At 45.0% G+C, this 18066-nt stretch overlaps 1 protein-coding gene across 3 annotated transcripts in view; it reads left to right on the forward strand.

The window, feature by feature from the left end:
• rassf1 (Ras association domain family member 1) overlaps window positions 1-18066 on the forward strand; it is a 64845-nt gene that overhangs the window by 34175 nt on the left and 12604 nt on the right. Inside the window, exons 2-3 of one of the 3 annotated variants that reach the window (XM_033036767.1) lie at window positions 6223-6347; window positions 12909-13022. In XM_033036767.1, coding sequence (XP_032892658.1) covers window positions 6223-6347; window positions 12909-13022 — 239 coding nt within the window. Of the gene's footprint in view, window positions 1-6222; window positions 6348-12475; window positions 12795-12908; window positions 13023-18066 lie in introns of those variants that run through there. The other 2 variants (XM_033036769.1, XM_033036768.1) reach the window with 2 other exon arrangements.

Raw genomic sequence — 18066 nt, forward strand, 5'->3', positions numbered from 1 at the left:
TGCTGCAGCCCTCCTGCCCTGAACATTGACCTGAGAGGGAGTCCATGCCAAACCCTTGGCTCAACGTCACATCTGAAATCCAGCTCCTCACTCAATGTAGAGCTCCCTCAGCTCTGCCTTCGAGCTCTCAGCCTTAAAGAAGCTTTGGAGCAGGTGGAATTGTGCCCTTGTTGATGTGCTTGCCGAGGCAGTGGTTGAGAAACGATTATTTTTGGTTAGTTTGTGGAGGTAAGCCCAATCAGTCGGCACTGTGTGGCTGGCTCTGTACACCAGTGATGTCACTCTGTGGGATGGCTCTGCATTCCATGTGAGCCTGGCTTCAATCCCAGTCCATCCGTGTGCCACAGCTCGCAATGAATCTTTGTCTGTGCAAGGGAAATATTTGGATGTATTTGCATGCAGGGTAATGTTGCACTCTGGGCAAGCCTATCCATAAACTCAGTGTACAGCAGGCTTTTCCCGCTCTGTATGGTTGATCTCCTTAAAAGTTGTCAGCCAAGTGCGATGTGATCTCATTGCAAGGTGCAAAACTGTTACAAGGGTAGATGGAGAGCTGATGTTTGCTTTGGCCTGGTTGCTTCCTGTCTAGAACGAGGTCCAGTCTGGAAATAAGGAGTCAGCCCTCAGCATAAAGATGAGGAAAAATCTCCACCAGAGTGCCGTGAATCTTTACAACTCACTGTGCAGATGTGCTGTGAAGGCTGAAGATGGGTCTCGACCCGAAACGTCACCCATTCCTTCTCCCCAGAGATGCTGCCTGTCCCGCTCAATTACTCCAGCTTTTTTGTGTCTATCTTGGGTTGTGAAGGCACTGTCTACTCATGGCCAAGAGTTAAAGATTTTTAGATATTAAGGCAATTAGGAGTTATGGAACTAGTGTAGGAAAGTGTTGCAGAAGTGCAAAGGAAGTCATAATCTTATTGAATGACCAGGTCTGAGGGGGGGAAATGGCCCACTTTTTAAATTCTTGTGTTACCTTACCCAGATGTTTGGCACCCCAACCTTGCTGCTCTGCAGGTCACCACAGGGGGCAGCAGAGGGCAGAGGAACAAGAGTCAAGTGTCAAGCCAAGAGTGTTTTATTGTTCAAAAGGGAACTGCAGATGCTGGAATATCGAAGGTACACAAAATTGCTGGAGGAACTCAGCGGGTGCAGCAGCATCTATGGAGCGAAGGAAATAGGCGACGTTTCGGGCCGAAAGAGTGTTTTATTGTTGTGTGTCCCGAAACGGAACAATGAAATTCTTACTTGCAGCAGCACAACAGATATGCAAACATAATACTATATAGTACCAATTGTACTCTGCATAGTGCTTTTATTTGTGTATAAAACCAAACTGACAAATAAATAAGTAATAATAGTGCAAAATCAAAAATAATGCCACGAAGTCTGTATAGTTTGGAGCCTACTTGATGGTTGTAGTGTTTAATAGCCTGAGTATTATTGGGAAGCTGCTCCTGAAACTGGACGATAGAGTTTTCAGCTCCTATACCTTCTTCCCGGTGGCAGGAGATAAATAAGTGCGTGGCCAGGGTGGTGTGTGTCTCTGATGAGGCTGGCTGCCTTCTTGAGACAGCGGCTCTTGTAGATCCCTTCAATGGTGGGGAGATCAGTACTGTGATGGACTGGGCACCATTTTTTGTAATGTCCTTCGTTCTAGGATGTTTAAATTGCTGAACGAGGCTGTGACACAACCAGTCAATCTGTTCTCTACAGTTAATCGATCACCCTCTTATACTCCAACTGATCATCATGTGTAATTCGTCCAGCATCATCCAACATTAAGCCTCTGAAAACTAACTTCAATTCACTCTCAAAAAACAAAGGGGCAGCACAGCGGTAGAGCTGCTGCCTTACAGTGCCAGAGACCTGGGTTCGATCCCGACTATGGATGCTGTCTGTACGGATTTTGTACGTTCTCCCCATGACCGCGTGGGTATTCTCCGGGTGCTCCAGTTTTCTCCCACACTCCAAAGACGTACAGGTTTGTAGGTTAATTGACTTGATATAAGTATAAATTGTCCCTAGTATGTGTGTAGGATCGTGTTAGTGTGCGGGGATCACTGGTTGGTGCGTACTCGGTGGGCCGAAGGGTCTGTTTCCTCGCTGTATCTCTAAACTAAACTAAAGTGCTGGATGAACCCAGCAGACCAGGCAGCATCTGTTGAGGGAAAATGCTAGATGACATTTTATATCCCGACCTTTGTCCTCTACAGATGCTGTCTCCAGCACTTTGGTTTCAGCAAGATTGAAAGATTCAAGATTCCAGCATCTGCATTCACTTGTGTCTCTTAATTTCCCTCCTTTCTCAGTTCTGATGATAGGTCTGAGACCTAAACCACCAATCGGCTCTCATTCCAAAGATGCTGAATGATTGTAAATCCTAATCCCGAAGAATCCTTTCGAATAGTTTCCCTACCACTGACGTGAGGCTCACTGACCTATAGTTCCATGGATTATCTCTGCTTCACTTCTTAAACAAAGGAACTACATTGGTTACTCTCCAGCCCTCGAGGTCTTGTTTGTAGCTGGAGAAATTGCAGAATCCGCTGCAAAATCTCCTCTCTTGCTTTTATTAATAACTTGGGATAGATCCCATCAGGCCCTGGGAATTGATCCACAGTGCCACCTCCTTATTGATTTTGAATTCCCCTTGTGTCTTGGTCTTCTCCACACCCATCTCACTATCCTCCACCTCCTTCTCCTTTGCGAATAGAGATGCAAAATGCTTGAGATGGTGGGAGTTTATTTTACACTCAGATCCGGCATGTCTTGCCAAACTTAATGACTGGGCTGATCAACATATTTCTGGTCTGTTTCCAGACTGCAGGCAGCAGATTGAGCAACTCTCATGCAGGTGGGTGGTTAGATCCCTGGCTCCAGCTCACAGCCAGAGGCCCGAACAGAGAAGAGAAAGGGAATGGGGGCGGAGGGGGTGGAGGGGGTGGAAGATTGGAAGGCAGGGAGGAAATCTGAGGCAGGAGTTTGGGGGTAAGGGGGAGGATTTGGGTGGATGGAAATTCATAGATAGTAGCATGGGAGGATATCTTGGCTTTAGTTAAAGGGGAAGTTGGGGCAACTGATTCAGGGAGTAGTGTACAAATATGCTTGAGGAGCCAAGGAGTAATCCGCCTTCTCCTAGCCCACAAGAAATGTGGAATACCGTTAGCTGCTGGAAGGAGTGCTTTGTGAGCCTTAACTCCCTTTTACATGGGGTTTCTGAGCATACAGTCTAAACCCAAATGGACAATGTGAACCCTGGCTGGTCCATTCAAATAGTTAAATGAGCCAGTGGCCTTGTTGGAGTGGGACAGACAAAAGTGCTGGAGAAACTCAGCGGGTGCAGCAGCATCTATGGAGCGAAGGAAATAGGCAATGTTTCGGGCCGAAACTTCATTGGAGTGGGCTGGTTTGGCCTGATGCTGAGGCACATCTGTTAAGATCAAGGTGGCCAAATTGTGTTCAGGGTTGAGATTTTCAACACATTAATATCCCACCAATTTTCAGGGAATATTTAGCATTGGGGGGAATGCACAACTCAAAATCAAGTAAATTTGGAACGATGGTTCCCAAATATTTTGAACACTGGAATTTTCTTTGCCTCATGACTGGGTTTGTTGTGGAATAATGAATACTGATAAATACAATCATCTAATGGCACTATTAATATGATATTGTTTATTATAGTTGGAAGAGAAATAGCCTGTACTTAGTCTTTCCATTTTATAATTCCTTAGTCCCTGCTTTCAGTTAAGTCACATTTAATTAAGTTATGTGGCCAAAGAATGAACTATATCCCAGCCAGATTTCAGACAGAGCACAGCATGTAGTAGAAATCTTGGCTTGCTTTGTTACATTCCGGAAAAGGCTGGTGATGAGTAAACATGGGCCAAAGTTCCCATCCTTCCTTCCGACCCTCCCAACCACTCCCACTTTTGTAGCAGAGAGCAGTCAGCTCAGCTCATCGCCACCTTGGGTTTATAGAGTCACCTTAACATAGTCAAGAATCTTAATAGTGCTTCACAGAAAGGGAATTGGACATAATTGACACTGATCTAAAGGAGTTTAGTTTAGTTTGGTTTAGAGGTACAGCGCGGAAATAGGCTCTTCAGCCCACCGAGCCTGCATCAACCAACGATCCCCGCACACTAACGCTATCCTACACCCACTGTAGGGACAATTTTCAATTTTACCAAGCCAATTAACCTAAAACCTGCAAGTCTTTGGAGTGTGGGAAGAAATTGGAGACCCCAGAGAAAATCCACGCATGTCACGGGGAGAACGTACAAACTCCGTACAGACAGCACCTGTAGTTAGGACCGATCCAGGGTCTCTGGCGTCTTAAGGCCACCGCTGCGCCACCGTGCCGCCCATGAGTTGTTAAGACTGGACCAAAAGTTTTAAGAAACATCTACAAAGAAAGAGGTTCCTCTATTGGTGACCCTGCTTACAGTGGTACGTACCATTGTACGGATGTTCAGCGTGAATTGAATCAGTCAGAAATTAAATTGTATGAAAAGGGGGAGATGGGGGGTGGGGCTCAAAAGTTAAGCCATAAGGTCCAATTTTGTGTGAAACAGTTTAATAACTTGATGGGTCCAATACAGTTGTCTCCTATGTGACTCTTATGTGGGTGAGTATATGGCACTCAATTCAGGAACCATTTCATGTGGACAGTAAATGCTGGCTCTAACAGAGACACCCAGATTCTGAACTGGGAATGAACTAAGGAATAAAATAGATCTTTTGGAAATAGAATCCTCTTAAACCTGTCGACACAGATAGATAGACACAAAATGCTGAAGTAACTCTGCGGCTCAGGCAACACTTGTGGAGAAAAGGAGCAGGTGTGGCAGCACCTGGTGGTAGACCACGGGCAGAGCAAACCCTCGGCTCTGGAGGGAGGAGTTAGGTGTCTCGGTGTGGGAGGCATAGGTCACGGGGTTGATCCTTGGGGGTATTTAAGGTCGGGCAATGCCCGTGCCCATTTGAGGAGTAGGGAGGAGCACATGTTAGTAATAAATACGTTTTGTTCACGCAACTTCGTGTTCCGTCTGATTCTTGGCTGGTTTCCGGCGAGTCCCCACTACACAGTGACATTTCGAGAGGGGAAAAGAAGATTAGTTTAAATTTAACATCTGACCTGGAAATTACTCCCAACAGTGCCTTGCTCCCTCCCGGTTACAATGATGTGCTACCTTAAATTACCTTTGCAGGTCGCGAAGTGGGATTTGGATTGCAAAGGCTGCCAACTTCACTGAATTATCTCGCTGAAAGATACATTTCTTGTATAATAAAAATAAGGGGGGCATTTTCTTCACCAATATTTGCAATAAGCAGCAAAGACACAAAGCATCCAGGATGGTGGGACTGAGGCATATACTTACTGCAGTAAGAGTGCACAATCTGGAATGCAGTGGGCATCAAAGCTACCATTGTTAATTGTTTAATATATGGCAACGAATGGAGGTATTATGGGAGCTTTGGGCGGGGGAGGGGGGAGGTCCGTGGTAAAACATCCCAAGAACTATGTGATATTTTCAGTGCAATGATGATGGATGGATTAAATAGTCAGCCTCTGCTTTAGATTAGTAGCCGGGCAGAAATATGCCCTGTCTGTGATCATTCATTGTTTTTGTTTGGTCTCAAACAGATCGCTAAAAATAAATGTTGTAATGTACTCTCTGGCTAACTCCGTTAAAATACAAACCATCTGGTTTGCCTTCTGCTATCTTGGTAGGCACTGCGTGATACTAACAGGTCTTGCTAATCAATTGGAGTGGCTGGTCTCTATCAACTAGCCAACCTTAGACCCAGATATGAGAAGAAAATCTACCGGTGGTGAAGAGTTTGAGAACTAAAACCACCTTCCAGAAGGGATTTTCCAGGGCTAATTGAAACAATACATTATCTCTAACTTTGTGTGTCTTAGTTCCACTTAACATGTCAAATTTTGTTAAGCCCCATAAACTCGTACAGCCAAGAAACAAGCCCTTTGGCCCACAATGTCCATAATGACCATCAAAGCCCTGCTGATCTAATCCATTTGCTCCATGGCGTTTTTTACCTCAGTGATTCACATGCTTACTCAATTCAAGTGCTCAGCCAAAATGCTTTTGGGAGATTACATAGCACATTCCGATGGGGTAATATTGCAAGTTGTTTATTGTGTACATGTATACTGGTGACTACATTAACATTGCTTCTGTCTTCCTGTTTCAGACTGCAAGTTCCGGTGCCACTACCGCTGTCAATCCCTGATCCAGCTGGACTGTAACCGGCCAAAGGTCAAGAAGTCGAACCTCGCGGACGGCACAGAACAGGCACTCGAGCAAGACACCAATGTGGTAAGGGATGTAGATCTGTGTGGTAACCTGTGGAGCCAGAGCAAGGGGAGGGGCGACAGACGAAGGCAGGGCAGAAAAACATAGGTTTCCTTTGGACAGCTGGGACAAGGCAGGCCCTATGAGACACTATGGCAGTATGCCAAGCGCACTATGGTTATGTAGAAACTAATAGTAGTATATTTGATACTCTTACATAACATTGATCTTATTTGATTCCTCGCTCAGCAACAACCTTATCTCCAGTCAGTTTCTGTTAGAGTGACGCTGTCGGAACCAGATAATCAATGTCCTTAACCTTGCCCATTGTAAAGGACATAAAATCTGAGCAATTATCTACTCACTCATTCTAATTCAAACTAAATGTACTCTGTGAAATTAATACTGGTAACCTTTAATCTATGAATAATCTTTACTGTTACAAAAGGGACCGTGGGCGGCACGGTGGCGCAGCGGTAGAGTTGCTGCCTTACAACGCAGAAACCCAGGTTCGATCCTGACTACGGATGTTGTCTGTTTGGAGTTTGTACGTTCTCCCCGTGATCACGTGGGTTTTCTCCGGGTGCTCCGGTTTCCTTCCACACACAAGACATACAGGTTTGTAGGTTGTCCAAAAAGGAACTGCAGATGCTGGAATATCGAAGGTACACAAAATTGCTGGGGAAACTCAGCGGGTGCAGCAGCATCTATGGAGCGAAGGAAATAGGCGACGTTTCGGGCCGAAACCCTTCTTCAGACAAGGGTTTCGGCCCGAAACGTCGCCTATTTCCTTCACTCCATAGATGCTGCTGCACCCGCTGAGTTTCCCCAGCAATTTTGTGTACCTCAGGTTTGTAGGTTCATTGGCTTCAGTAAAGATTGTAAATTGTCCCTACTGTGTAGATATTGCTAATGTCAGGGGTGATTACTGGTTGGCAAGCAATGGTCAAAATTTTGGGTCAAGTTCCTAGATCAGGACTGATGGTTAATGTTTAGGGATGATTTTTTATTCAAATTTATATTAATTGAATTTCTGAATGTCCCATTCTGAGGATGCTATCCCATAGAATATGAGAGAGGCTATAATCACCTTTAAACACACACCAAAGAGTTTTTTACTTTTAGAGATACAGCACGGAAATAGACCATTCAGCTCATTGATTTTTCGCTGACCAGCATTAACCCCAGTCGGTACACTAACACTATCCTACACACCATTTACAATTTTACCGAAGCCAATTAACCTACAAACCTGCCACTAAATTCTCAAAGGCTAGAAAATGACAGGTGACTGGGTTTTGTTTTTGTTTTTGTTTTGCACTCCTTTTGGAAAGCAACATCAATGATGCAATACAGACTGACTGAAATACAGGTTGGACTGGTCTCAGTGCCAAAGGTTCAATGTGCTTGTTGGAACATGTTCAGGGAGTCGATCACCATCCAAGACTCGCAACAGAACCATCGCCACAATCTGTTGGCTAGGTAACGTTTCGGCCCAAAACGTTACCTATTTCCTTCGCTCCATAGATGCTGCTGCACCCGCTGAGTTTCTCCAGCATTTGTGAGTACCATCACCACAATCTGTTGGCTGGATATTCAGTAGAGTCTGCTGCCAGTTACTACTGGCAACTTGCTGGCCATTTATCACTGGGTTTAAATCCAGAAGTGTCAAGTACCTCTCACTGAAAGTGGTTTAAGAAGGTGGCTCATCATGAGGGCAATTAGTTTAGTTTAGTTTAGTTTAGAGATACAGTGTGGAAACAGGCCCTTCAGCCCACCGAGTCTGCGCCGACTAGCAATCCCTGCACACTAACACCATCTCACACACACTAGGGACAATTTACAATTATACCAAGCCAATTATTAACCGACAAACCTGTACACCTTTTGAATGTGGGAGGACAGCAGAGATCCCGGAGAAAAACTATACCGGTCATAGGGAGAACATACAAACTCCGTACAGACAGCACCCGTAGTCAGGATCGAACCCGGTAAGGCTGCAACTCTACCGCTGCACGGCCAAAATGATGGCCAATAATTGCTGGCCTTGCCTGCGACATCCAGATCGTAAAGAATGTATGAATAAAATCTGCTCAACTGTACACATAGCTTGAGAGTGACCTAATGTGATCCACAGCAGCACCATTACAACACAGATCTACGGAGACAGTAGAACTGGTGAGCAGAATCACTGCAGCAGTTTCTGAGGAGAGCTGAAGAGCCTCAAGAAATTGAGGAAGGGAATTCCTGAGCTTGGAAGAACCTGAGAGATAAATGGTGAAAATAAGTGATGGGACAAAAGGACAGCCATGAGAAATACAGAGATCATATAGCGGCCCATAGATTCAGGAGGCAAGGCTTCTGAGGATTGAAACACCATTTAAAAACTGTGATGCTGATGTATAAGGAGCCGATATGGGTGCACAAATATGGGTGCAAAATGATTGGAATTTGTTACGGATTTAGGTACGGGCGGAGGAACTTTATGTGGAATCATCAGATTCTTAGGAATCTTAGAACTTTAGGTTGAACTGCTGATAGATCACGGTGGCTCCGTCTGAAGGGACACGTGTTGCTTTAAATAAGCTACACAGTAGGAAGAGGCCTAGAAGGCAGGTCTAGCCGAGGGGTAGCGGGAAGTATTTGATACACTGGAATTGCATGCATTCCTGCCAGTGCAAGGAAGAATAGCAACATACCAGCTGTGTGCTGCTGTTTAAATTCTTCCCCAGTCATTCCCAGAGCACATTGAGCTTCATTCATGGTAATGAAAGCAGTGTCTGGGAGACTCTCTCGCTGCACAGTGTGCTCATGGGGACGTGGCACCTTGGGGGAAGGGCAGACTAGCTGCCTGTCAGCGCTGCCGGGAGCTCTCCACGGAAAACTCAGCCGTGACAGGGAAGGGAGAGAGGCCTTTGCTGACTTCACAGCTGCTGCATGTACGCAAAGTCTCATCCCTTCGGGACGGGATAGGGGGGTCATAATATTCAAACAGCCTCGTGTAACATACGTGCTGAGTCTTCACAATTTTTGTATTCCCTTTTGTAGATTAACTGAAAACAGATGGAACTATCAGAGCTCACATTTGTCTCTTTCATTCTCTCGCACTTTCTCCTTGGGCTGTGGGCTTGAACTGCTTGTGTTCTGGTTCCTCATGTGAATTTCTTTATGTCCTTCAAAAATACCTGTGTAACAGCCTAGATAGACACAAAACACTGGAGTGACTCAGTGGGTCAGGCAGCTTCTTTAGAGACAAAGAAAAGGTGAGTCTGAAGTCTGAAGAAGAGTTCCGACACGAAACGTCACCTATTCTTTTTCTCCAGAGATGTTCCAACATTCTGTGTCTATCTTCGGTGTAAATCAGCATCTGCAATTCCTTCCTACATACTTTGTTACAGTCTAATCCCATACCCCCGATGTGCAGATATAATGTGAAAATCCCCTATCGTCTGACCACAGGATCAGCCTGTTTTAGATTTGGCAATAGGCGGAGTAGTCTTTTCTAACTGTCTCTAACAAGATGTCCTACAATTTCCACCCACAGCTCTGGGCTCCTAATCATCTCAATTTTCTTTGCTTTACTCCTGGGGACTGGCAGAGTGGCTGTCACTATCAGCAGTGACTGGCACACATTCTATCACTGTGAGCAGTGGTGGACATAGTTGCTGACACTGTCACCATAGAGGCTACAGCTCTGACCATGAATCGACCACCGTCCATGTATCTGCTTCTGAGGCAGATCTTCAGCAATGAAGATGACTTGCTAAGGATTCTGAGGTGACTGAGGCCAATGTGGGAACCGCAGACCCTCCCGCAGAGGGGGCAGTCTGGCTTGTTACGTGGTTCACTCCTTCCGCTCTCTGCATGGTTTGTCTGTACATGGACTTGTGCTTCTCAGTACCATCCAGAATGTGTTTTAAGCAAATATTAGCCAGATATTCAAAAGAGTTGGTGGGAATGTTGTATTTCTTCAAGTAGGCTTGTATCTGGCGTTTGACGGCACTGGACCTATACTAGCTGGAGTTTAGAAGAATGAGGGGGGACCTCATTGAAACAAACAGAATAGTGAAAGGCTTGGATAGAGTGGATGTGGAGAGGATGTTTCCACTGGTGGGAGAGTCTAGGACGAGAGATCATAGCCTCAGAATTAAAGGACATTCTTTTAGGCAGGGGATGAGGAGGAATAGTCAGATGGTGGTGAATCTGTGGAGTTCTTTGTCACAGAAAGCTGTGGAGACCAAGTCTGTGATATATTTAAGGCAGAGATAGATAGATTCTTGATCATTACTTGTGCCAGAGGTTGTGGGGAGAAGGCAGGAGAATGGGGTTGAGAGAGAGAGATAGATCAGCCGTGATTGAATGGCGGTGTAGACGATGGACCAAATGGCCTGATTCTGCTCCTAAAAGGTATAAACTTATGAAGAGGAGGTAGCACTGTACACAAGGGGCCAGAGCCAGGGTAATGCTTAAATGCACAGTCTGATGGCTCTAAATGAGGAAATGAGCTCCTTGATGATTTTACAGCTGAGTAGAATTCCATGCCCCCACACACAGATTATGGGATAATTCTGCATGAACAGACAAGTTACAAAGGAAAAAACTCCCTCTTCGCAACCTGGCCCATACCTCTGCAAGGTATTGTAGATCACAGTCTATACTTGAAAGCTTTATTTAATTTTAGTTTGATGTTGTAAATATACTTTTTGAAATATGCAATCAGATCAACAAGCATCATCTGATTGAAGGTGGATGGGTGGTGTGTTACCATCATTGTGATCAATGTCCCATGAACATATTCCAGACACTGTTTCACAACTGGTGTATACCAGCCCTTCAGCCAGACCGATGGGATTGGATTTGCTCCACAGGATGATGCCGCATGTCTGCTACCTTTTACCCACCAGGAGAGCCTATGCCTAAACATTGTCCCTGGACTCGACTTGTGTGGGAATCAGTACGTGGAAGGGGAAATCAGACATGGACTACCCTGGCCTTCCGAAATACAAAGTAATTTAAAAATACTTAGTAGGTCAGGCCACATCTGTGAAGAAAAATGAAAGATAGACGCAAAGTGCTGGAGTAACTCAACAGGTCAGGCAGCATCTCTGGAGAAAAAGGATAGATGACGTTTAAGGTTGGGACCCTTCTTCAGACTGACAATTGTGAGAGGGGGGGTAGAGCTGTAGATGAGAAAAGATGAGACAAATCAGAGCCGGCAACAAATGACCTCAGGCAGAGAAATCAAGTTGCCTGAAGTTGACAGGGTGAAAATATCAAAGACTAGAGGGCTTTAAGGTGAGAAAGGAAAGGTTTAACGAAGGAATGCCTGGCACATTTTAACATAGAGTTTTGGGTACCTGCAACTTGCTGCCATGGATGGGTGAGTGGAAACTGATGATAGTGGTATTTAAGAAGCTTTTAGATTAATGCATGTATATGCGGGGAATGGAGATATAGAACACGTGAAGGCAGAGATTATAAGAAAACACAAAGTGCTAGAGTAATTCAATGGATCACGCGGCATCTGTGGAGAACATGGATAACTTACTATAGACACAAAAAGCAGGAATAACTCAGGAGAGAAGGAATGGTTGACGTTTCGGGTCGAGACCCTTGTTCAGACCCGAAACGTCACCCATTCATTCTCTCCAGAGATGCTGCCTGGACCGCTGAGTAACTCCAGCTTTTTGTGTCCATCTTCGGTTTAAACCAGCATCTGCAGTTCCTTCCGACACAAGGATAACTTACGGTTGGGACCCTTCTTGGGCCAAATTGTGGGGGAGGGGGGAAGCTGGGAGGGACTGGACAAAGCCTGGCAAGTAATGGGTGGATACGGAGAGATTCATCTAACGGCATCATGTTGGACACAGACAGTGTGGACTGAAGGGCTTGTTCCTGTGCAGTACTGCATCCACGTCGAGCGAGACACGTCCAATATGATATTGGCCGGATAATCACAACAATATCATCGAAGGCACGTAGGATTTCACGAGACAATGGCCAGGCGGGGAAGCGATGTTGACTGATGGTCCTGATTTCATTCTGTATTGCTTCTATTTTCTAACCGAGAGGCTTGATAAAACGAAGACAGGCACAAAATGCTGGAGTAACTCAGCGGGTCAGGCAGCATCTTCAGACTGAGAGCCACGGGAGAGGGTGACAAGAGTCATGAAAGGAGTTTGGAAGGGCAAGGGTTAAAACTGCTATATTTAGCCGTTGAATAGTTCGGAGATGAAATCAGTGGCGTTGCACATTAAAGGCAGGAAGAAGGCGGGGTCTGGTTGCATCGCACATCCCCCGGACTTCCCCCTTCCAGCAAATCAGCTCCAGAGATTTGCAGTGTGTGTACTTTCCAATTTCAACGGCCGTGAGCGAGAGAGAGACAGAGAGCGAGTTCTCGCTGAGTTGAGACAATACAGGGGCAGTCCTGAGAGCCGGCGAGAGAGTCCACTGTTGTGTAGAGACGGGCGGTTGAGATCGCGGTTCCTCCACTCTCTCAGCGCACTTTTATCCCCCCTCCCGAAAAAAAACATAAATTATTTTAATTGTCAATAGTGAAATCCCCCTCCCCCCTCGTTGTTCCAGATGACGTGGACCAGCACTAGCAGCAGTGGTTACTGCAGTCAGGAGGAAGACGCGGAGTTCGAACAATTCTTCACTGCTAGGACCTCCTTCATTAAGAAACCCAGAAAGTACAAGGTGAGTTGCGGGACGTTGGGAGCCAGTGTGGTGATGGGGTGATGGGAGAGGGGCTTGGAGGAGTGGGAAAGGGGACGGAGCCGGGGGAATATGGAGCGGAGCGGAGCGCCCCAAAGTGCTTTCACAGTCAAACAGTAGCAATGTTACAACATTTTGAGATTTTAAAAATCAAGTCTGCAATTTATCCCATCAGATAAAGCATAAAAAGAAGTTTAATTTGACACCTAATTCACTTTCATATCTCAAGTATTTAAAATGTTATGGCCATTTTCATACTCGGAAATTAGCATCTTGTTCCCTATTGATTTTCTATGGACATAACAAAAAAGCTGTGATCGTGGACAGTCAAAAGCCCATAACCTTCTTAAAAATTAAGAGAACTGAATGAAATTTTCACTTATCATAGATTGAACCATTCTGAAACAAATATAAAATAATCTTACTTGGATGACCTGAAATTAAAGCATATAATTAGTTAGTTACCCAATTGTAGCTAATTTCAAACTTCAATTACTAGATCTACACATCTATCCATTTCTTAATAAATGATTAACATTTTTAAATAGCCTAAGTGTCCAAATAATATTCACAAATAATTCACAATAAAACATGATTTTTAAATCTCATTTACATTCATTTATAGGCCAAATGGAAGGAATTTAGTGTTCAATTGCTGTAAATTAAAGTCCATTTAAATCAGCTTTCTAGTGGGATCCTGTGAACGCGCTGGTTTAGAACGTTCACATTGCGGTAGATTTGTGCCCTCAAATGCCCAGAAAAATACTGCGGGATATAATGGGCCCAAAATTAGCTACTCGCAACATTAAACTTTGTATAAAGGGATCTTAAGAAGCCCTTTTTAATGTAAAAATAAACAGCCTACCTTCTGTTGTCCCCTGTATGAGATCCGGCCGGTTGCCGGCCGTCGGGGGTTTAGAGGTTAATTTTTAAACTACCTGTACTATAACAATTAGATAAATCCCTTAAAACTAATAATAGCTCAAGCGACGGAATCTGCCAGCGAATTTTCGTTAATAGGCTGAACATCCTCGATTTGAACAGCCTAGGGAAAATCGCGTTTTAAACTCGCCCCCCTCTAAACGGCGCAAAAATCGCGCACACGGGCTGGGACAGATTTTCAGCGATGCTTCAGGTACGCTTTGCAACATACCTACAAACAGGGCACAAAAAGTGTTGGAGTAACTCAGCGGGTCAGACAATATCTGTGGAGAACATGGATGGGCGACTTTCGGATCGGGGTCTGAACAAGGGTCTCGACCTGAAACGTCACCCATTCCTTCTCTCCTGAGATGCTGCCTGCCCCGCTGAGTTACTCCAGCATTTTGTGTCAATTTGAAGTTCGTTGTCTAGGAAGGATCGACAGATGCCGGTTCATAAAGGCGATAGATACAAAATGCTGTAGTAACTCAGTGGTCTATCTGCAGCGGTATATCGGCCTTAAAATTCACAGGGCATGGAAAGAGGTCATCTGGCCCACGCGGACGAGTGCTCACAATAGACAATAGGTGCAGGAGTAGGCCATTCGGCCCTTCGAGCCAGCACCGCCATTCAATGTGATCATTGCTGATCATCCCCAATCAGTACCCCCGTCCATGCCTTCTTCCCATATCCCCTGAGTCCGCTATTTTTAAGAGATCTATCTAGCTCTCTCTTGAAAGCATCCACCACTCCCTGAGGCAGAGAATTCCACTGACTCACCACTCTCTGTGAGAAAAAGTGTTTCCTCGTCTCTGTTCTAAATGGCTTACTCCTTATTCTTAAACTGTGCACCTGGTTCCGGACTCCCCCAACATCGGGAACATGTTTCCTGCCTCTAGTGTGTCCAAACCCTTAACAATCTTATATGTTTCAATAAGATTCCCTCTCATCCTTCTAAACTCCAGAGTGTACATGCACAGCTGCTCCATTCTCTCAGCATATGACAGTCCCGCCATCCCAGGAATTAACCTTGTAAACCTACGCTGCACTCCCTCAATAGCAAGAATGTCCTTCCTCAAATCACCCATCTATGTTACTACCATCTTCTAGACATTGACTCATAGCCTTCTATGTCTAATGGATTCAAGTAATCGACTAGACTGCTCTTAAATGCCTCTAATTCCAGCACTTCTTCGGCAGCTCGCGCTACGTTTAAAAATAAAGTTCAAGCTACATCAAATTCCAGCAGTTTGCTCGGTTTCACCACCTTGAGCAACTACCATGGGAAGAAACATTGGCTGGGGAGGGAGGGAGCGAGTTCAGACGTATAATAGTTTCACCACAAGGCAGAAACTGGTCATATACGCACTGACCTACCTTGTCCCCATCCCTATCTCCAGCCCCACCACTTTAGGGAACAATGTTGCTTGAGATGATCTCAACTGGAGGGTGGTGATTGACTTGCCCATTCTTGCTGCCCCCACACCTAATTCTAGAGCAGCTTGGTTCTGCTTATTTTGATTTTTTTCTAAATTTAAACGCAAAACTTCTTTGATTTAAACCAACATCTGCAGTTCATCCTACACAATCCAACTGAAATTGGCCAGAGCAGATAGACTCAAAGTGTTGGGAGTAACTCAGCGGGTCAGGCAGCATCTCTGGAGAAAAGAAATAGGTGATGTTTCAGGTCGAGACCCTTTTACAGTCTGAACGGTCTCGACCCAAAATATTCCTTTTCACCAGAGATGCTGTCTGACCCGCTGAGTTACTCCAGCATTTTGTGTCTATGTTCGCTGTAAACCAACATCTGTGGTTCCTTCCGACATGCATTGCGCAGAGCAGAGTTAACTTGGAATTTACAAGGTTGCTAGGTAACCAGTCCAACTAAAGCCTTAATGTCTGTACAGAGGGTCCTGATTAAGGCCCTGGTTTCCAGAAGAGCTCTGAGACCGGCTTGCACTGAGGATTCCACGTGTGCACAGCTTGGATTTTCATAGTCCAGCTCACTCTTGCTTTATTTTTCTTGGCCAACCCTCTACTCCAAAGCACCATTCTTCCTGTGCGTCATTCGAATAACGCATTCTGCACGTGTGTGGTTATTTTGAGAGCATCAAAGGTAATGATGGTACTTCTGTCAATTTCACAAAAAATACTCAGCATTGTTTCGTTTTTCTTAAAATATTGAATCCTACGCATCCCTATAAGTGATAGAGTTCAGGGGAGAGATGCAGGAGAATCGACATCGTAGATCTCCATAGATAAACACAAAGTGCTGGAATAACTCAGCGGGTCAGGCAGCATCTCTGGAGAACATGGATAGTGATGTTTCAGGTCAGGCCCTTTTCTCAGACTGATCTCCATGCCCACTTTGCACTGTTCATCCTGTTCGAACTCTTGAACCTCTACTGCTTGCACTGTTGCTTTCCTTGATGCCTCAATCCTTCTCAAACTCTTCTAATGTTCAGTTTCACATTCATGTCACACTTAACAGGCAATTAAAACAGTACGGACAATGATGCAGAATTAGTTGGCCTTGTGTTCAGTTTTGGGGAAGGTCAGATTACCAGACCACATCCACCATGAATCTGGAGATTCAAGAGACTGCAGACTCCAGTGTCTGTGGAGGGAAAGGAATGGTTGACACTTTAGGACAATACTGAATGTTACGAAAAAAAGGCACAAAGTGCTGGAGTAACTCAGCAGGTCAGGCAGCATTTCTGGAAAACATGGATAGGTGATGTAGATAGACACAAAATGCTGGAGTAACTCAATGGGTCAGGCATATTTAGTCAACATGTTCTCCAGAGATGTTGCCTGACCCGCTGAGTTACTTGTGCCAATCTTTGGTATAAACCAGCATCTGCAGTTCCTTCTTATTACATGATTAGGTGATGTTCCGGGACAAATCTGAAGAAGCATCATCTATCCATGTTCTCCAAAGATGCTGCCTGACCTGCCAAGTAACTTCGGCACTTTGTGCCTTGTTTTGTAAGCCAGCCTCTGCAGTTCCTTGCATCTACAAAGATGAATCTATTTGTTCACAGCGAGAGGTCATTTTCATTTGGAGTCCTTTTGTGAAGTCCTGCAGTGTTAAGGAGTTGCTCTTTTATTTACAGCCCCGAGTCAAAGATTCCACATTGTTCCTGAAATAATTGATAAGGGGGATATCAATGTGATAGGGCAGTGCCTAGAATGACTGCAATCACTCGAGGGCCTCGGGCGTAATGAGCTCATTCAATTTCAAAAGATTCTTCTGCTGTGGTCAGAGATTAGTTCAGCTGCATTTTTACATGAAGCAGTAGGCCTGGCGAGGGTGGAGTAGTCAGCAAGCAGGATGTGTGATACCAGACAGCCTGAGGGTGTTCCACGTGGACTGCCCATCCTCCCGCTGGAATGTGATGATCTAATAGTTAGTTGATTACAGCGCAGCCGGAAGTATGGTCCTGGGCTGTGTGAAGGGCTGTGTGAATGCAGGCAGTCAGCAGATAGTCAGTGTGGGAAGTTTCCACACTAAAGAGTATAAGATCATGCGAGGAATAGATCGGGTAAATGCACATAGTCTTTTACCCAGTGTATGGGGAATCAAGAACCATAGGACATAGGTTTATTGTGGCGGGGAAAAGATTTAATAGGGAACTGAGGGGGACCTTTTTTTTTTACACAAGGGGTGATAGGTATGGAACAAGCTGCCAGAAGATATAGTTGAGGCAGATACAATCACCACATTTAAAAAACATTTGGATAGGTACATGGATAAAATAGGTTTAGAGGAACAAGAACCAAACACAGTGTAGATGGGGCATGTTGGTCAGTGTGGGCAAGTTGGGCTGAAGGGCCTGTATCCAGGCTCTATAACAAAGGCAAATGGTTGGTAAAGAAGCTGTTGGAGAAACTCAGTAGGTCAGACAGTATCTGTGGAGGGAAAGGAATCATCGACATTTCAGGACAATGTTGACTCTTTTAAAAAAAGACACAGTGCTGTAGTAACGGGGTGGGTCAGGCTGACTACACTCTCTCAGTATGCATTCCTTATCTACATGCTCTTGGCTTCCTTCCTTTCCCCTCCCAGAATCCTGGGAACATTTAGATTTCCCTTGCCATTTTC

Source organism: Amblyraja radiata, chromosome 18, assembly GCF_010909765.2.
Source record: "Amblyraja radiata isolate CabotCenter1 chromosome 18, sAmbRad1.1.pri, whole genome shotgun sequence".
Classification (NCBI taxonomy): domain Eukaryota; kingdom Metazoa; phylum Chordata; class Chondrichthyes; order Rajiformes; family Rajidae; genus Amblyraja; species Amblyraja radiata.